The following is a 4,983-nucleotide window of genomic DNA, read 5'->3' on the forward strand; positions in this document are numbered from 1 at the left end:
CATTGTGAGAATTTCAAGGATTTTGATAATATTAAAAAAATAATATTAATTTCCTATTTGGTTATTTTGACAAGTAATTTCCTTTTTATTTAATACCTTGTGCATACATTTTTCTTAATTAATAAAGAATCAGTATTGGAAGCAAAAGAAACGGAGTCCGCCCCCTGGCATTGGTTTGAATAAATAGACGACATTCTGTTTTCTGTTTTCAGTTTTCAGTTAGAGTGGTTGCACATTGCACTCATTCACTCTCACCTCACTGTTAGTTTCTTGAAAGAAAAAGTCGTCAAAGAAGCAAGAAGTGAAGAAGAATGTCTCTGCAACCTGGTTCTAGTTCTGCTTCAGAGAAGAGGAAGAGAAGCTATCATAGTAGAACTGACCCCTACAAAGACACCCTCCTCAGTAAACGAAGAGAATCTTTTGCTGTCTATTCCAAAGAAGAGGTTTGCAATCTGCATGCATCTTTAATTTTGAGCCACAACTTATTTTCTTAGCCTTTTTTGTTCAGAATCTGAATCTTGTTTATTAGCTATTGGAAGATATTCCTGTGATGAAGCAACGACTATGGTCTGAGTCCGCTGCCGAACAATTCGAGGGAACTATTCACTTCAGAAAACTGTTAGCAAATGGTATATCAATTCATATTTTTAATTTTTTTTTCCATCCATAGTTAGTTTGGTGTAGGACACTAATTTTTCACATTCACTGGGTTTAGGGCACCCTCCAATTGATGAGGTGATTAAAGCAGACGTTGTCCCTCGCATTGTGGAGTTCTTGGAAAGCGATGGTTTACACCAGTTGCAGGTATGCTTTTCATTCCCCTCATCTTTCTGATAAGTGAAGGTTTTGAGTTTTTTGTCCTTACTCACCCAATAGTTGTTATTTTTTCCTCCTTGTACAGTTTGAGGCTTTATGGGTGTTAACCAATATTGCTAGTGGAACATCCCAACACAAAAGAGCTGTTGTTGACCACGGAGCTGTTCCCAAGTTGGTGAAACTTCTGAGCCCTACCAACAACTATGACGATGTCAGAGAGCAGGTAAACTCTTCCTCACTCCCCTTCACTAATTTCATTTCGGTGCATGTTTGAATGAACATTGATGAAATTGAGTTTGAACATTTTTGTTAAACAATAAGTCAAGAGTAGAATTCAATATAAAATTTTGAATCCAGCCGAAAAGTTACTCAAATTGATTCAATTCAGAATCTATTCTGAATTATTCTCTAACCTGGAATCAAATGCACACTTAACTGTTGTTCAATTTCCTGTGCTAATGACTCATATGTCTATCAGTTTCCTCACTCTTATGTTTGTACAATTTCTATCATCTATGAAGCATTCTGCTGAATTAATAAGCAACTATTTCCCATGTCTTGAACAGGCAGTATGGGTTTTAGGGAACATTGCTTTTGATTCCCCATGCTATAGTGATCTTATTCTTAACGAACATGCTCTTCTACCATTATTATCTCTGTTGAACCCACCATCTCCAATATTGTCTATGTTGAGGATTACTACATGGACTTTATCCAACTTGGTCCGTGGAAAGCCTCCGGTAACTTTGGAACAGGTTGGGGACATTTCATTTCATAAAATCTTGCTGCTGTAGTTAAAATTATCCTCTCTGTCCATAATAGTATAATGGGCTTGATCTTTGTCAGGTAAAGACTTTGATGCCTGTCCTTAAGACACTCATCCACAACAGCGACGAAGAAGTTGTATCAGATGCATGCTGGGCTCTCTTTTACATTTCAGATGTCTCAAGTGACACAACAAAGACTATTGTTGAAGCAGAATTTTGCGTAAAACTTGTGGATCTTCTGACGTATGTCATCTCATTGCATTTATTTGATGCTAGTAGTACCTTTTGTGTCTTTCATAATTCATATCATGGGTGACTTCATGTACTCCATTTTCTTATCCTATTGTTCGATAATTTGGGATGATTAAATTACATTTTAGCAGGAATTCATCACTTACAGTTATTGTACCTGTACTTCGGACTCTGGGAAACATTGTTGCTGGTGATGATGCTCAGACTCAGGTAGAAAAAAACAATGTATCATTATCTTCTTATTCTTCTGAAAGCTTGATTTTTTTATTATGTGGGCAAGGTGTAACTCTGTATCTAGGAGCCTAATTATTTATATGTACTATGTCACATTATAGAAAATATTGGTATCAACGAGTCATATTGACAATTAAGAAAATATCATTATTTTTTGGTCCCTTTGTCCTTTTTCTTTTGCTCTCCAAAAAATAAACTTTGCATATTTTCAGCTTACAATTGATAAAGGATTGATCACGGGTCTTTCGAAACTTCTTCTTATTTCTCGGGACAAAGAACAGATCTACAAAGAAACTTGTTGGACAATCTCAAATATCACAGCTGGGAATGGAGCTCAAATACAGGTAAAGAAAAGAGTATGAATCTTATAATATATCTGGCTTTTAGGTGTGTCATGTATATGCAAGGGAGTTTGAACTTTTAAACTGACATTTTACTTCGCTTGCAAGTTGCAATACAACTTGTTGTTTGTTGAAAATATTAACATAGAACAAGAGAAACCTTATAAGAAAATTATTATGATTATCGGCGCAGGCTATCATCGATGCCCATATTATTCCTGTTCTTGTTGCTATTGTAATTTATCGTAAAGACTGTGAGATTGACCTAAAGAAGGAGGTGGCCTGGGCCATCTCCAATGCCACTAGAGGATCTCATGACCAAATCAGGTATGGTTCGCCATTACATTTTATTTTCCTTTATCATAATTTTTCCTCTTCAGAAAATACATGGATCACTTTTATCAGTGGAAAAAACAAAGAAAAGGTAACACACACACACATATATATGACTCCAAAAGAATAATGCATGGTATGTTACTCCTGGTTTATTAATAAAGTTATTTATAATAATGCTTACTTCCTCTGCAATATGTTGTGATAATACTTAATTAGGTGTATGATGAAACATTATTGTAGGTACCTGGTGGATCAACGTTGCATTCAGGCACTATGTGATCTCTTGGCTTATCCAAACTCAGAGATTGTGTCAAACTGTCTCGAGGGGCTAGAGAACATTTTGGTGGTTGGAGAAGTTGACAAGGATATTGATAGAGGCAATAGCTTTGCTGAAAGGGTTGATAAGTGTGATGGATGGGGTATGATTGAAAATTTGAAGAGCCATGACAAGAAGGAGATTAAAGAGAGAGCTGCGAGGATTTTCAAGACATTTTGGGCAGAGGATGATTTGGTGGAAGATACGGATCTTCAGGATGATTTGGGCAGAGGATGAGTTTGGTCAACAAGATTTTTCATATTTTGAATCATAGTATTCTGTTGTCTACTACTCAGCCATGGCTCTGGATTTCTTTTGTTTTGCACATGGGAGGATAGTAATTTGGCATATTACTAAAAGTTGATAACCCGGTTACATGATACAGTGCGTATTTCAGTTAGTTTTACTTGTTTCTCTATACTGCAAATTAAAGAAAAGTTGTTGTATGTCTTGCCTTGTGTGTGTAATCAGCACAACTCTCTAGGCCACGCATTGACCTTAAAGTGTTTAATGGCCTTCATTCACTGGAGAAGAATAAGTGCAATATTAAAATTTACAAGCCAGTTTCATTTCCCCTTCTAAATTATTATTATTTTTTATTAAAAATATGAATACCAGTAGACTTTTTCAACAATTATTTTTTATAAAATTAGAGAGCCAACTGAAAATAGAAGCATTCCAACTATATTGGCACCTTCTGAGAACCCAAAGCAAATCACTCCAAATATCATTAGAAAGAGGAGAATAAAATTAACAAAATGGAGGACTAGACCAAGACCTATTTAGAGAAGCTACAACAGCCTATAGTTAGGGAGAACATTTCTATTACGGAGGAATACTTCCTTAACAAAAAGAACGGATTGCCACCTCGTAAATCTAGCCTTGGAAGAGGCCTTATGATTGGCTAGAGCATGAGCATAAAAATTTCTTTCTTTGTAAACATTAGAAGAAAGCGAAACTATAAGGTTCAGTTTACAAAAGAGTAAGTTATTTTCCCATCGATAGCGAATAGACCAAGGAACTATGGATGAGTTTTTCAGTGCTTGAATAACCAACATAAAGTCAGACTCCAGCCAAATCTTCTTCGAATTATTATGGATGTCAATTTCATGAGCAAGAATGACCTCAAAAAGTTCAACATACAAGGCAGATTGGAGCCCAATATAGGAGGAAAATCATCCCAGCATGGTGCTCATGGGGTCATGGAAAATGTCACCCCTTGCTGAACCATGAGTGTTACAGTTGATCGTTCCATGCAACCAGGACCAAAACTAGGTTGGTTGCCACGTACATAGGCAGCCCCCCCTCTCAATAAACACAAGTTACTTAACATCTAACTTAAAATCATATATTTGCTCCCCACTCCAAATCCTAAGATTGCCCCCTTTTTACATTGATAATATATTTGCTCCCATTATATCTTGTTTTAATTTCATTTGTTATTAGAGTTTATGGGTATGTGTTAAGTGTGAACATCTGAGCAAGGAAGTTGATAAACTAAGAAAAGAGCCAAAAGAGAATAGAAAAGAGAAAGTTGTGGGCATCTTCAAATAGTACGACCCGTGTTGATTTAGCATGGCCCTTACTATAGCTACAGGCCAGGCTATTCCAGCATGGCCATGCTGATTTTTCAGGAATTTCTCAATCAATGTCACACATTTGAGCACGACCCGTGTTGCTCCAAAGTCAAAATTGGGAATTAGCACCACACAACTAATAGCAGGACATGTGCTTCTCCAGAGCCAAAATTAAGAATCAACGTCACAAACTCTTGAAGAAGGCCATGCTACCCTCAACAAGGCTCGTGTTGACCTAGCACAGGCCATGCTGACCTCCAGGCTGTAGTTTAATTTTTATTAGTATAAATAGAAACTTGGAGGCATATTTTTAGTAGTTTTTCTTATTTTTGAACAAGGGATTT

The 4,983-nt window shown here is 36.5% G+C and overlaps 1 protein-coding gene across 1 annotated transcript; it reads left to right on the plus strand.

The window, feature by feature from the left end:
* The first annotated feature begins 275 nt into the window (after positions 1-275).
* LOC100786446 (importin subunit alpha-4) lies at positions 276-3,444 on the plus strand. The gene is made up of 10 exons (XM_006602509.4): positions 276-443; positions 530-629; positions 716-804; positions 902-1,039; positions 1,383-1,571; positions 1,663-1,826; positions 1,967-2,045; positions 2,282-2,413; positions 2,604-2,737; positions 2,987-3,444. The coding sequence occupies exons 1-10, from the start codon at positions 312-314 to the stop codon at positions 3,297-3,299; spliced, it is 1,470 nt and encodes a 489-aa protein (XP_006602572.1). The 5' UTR covers positions 276-311; the 3' UTR covers positions 3,300-3,444.
* Positions 3,445-4,983: the final 1,539 nt, after the last annotated feature.

This window comes from Glycine max, chromosome 18 (genome assembly GCF_000004515.6).
Source record: "Glycine max cultivar Williams 82 chromosome 18, Glycine_max_v4.0, whole genome shotgun sequence".
NCBI lineage: Eukaryota > Viridiplantae > Streptophyta > Magnoliopsida > Fabales > Fabaceae > Glycine > Glycine max.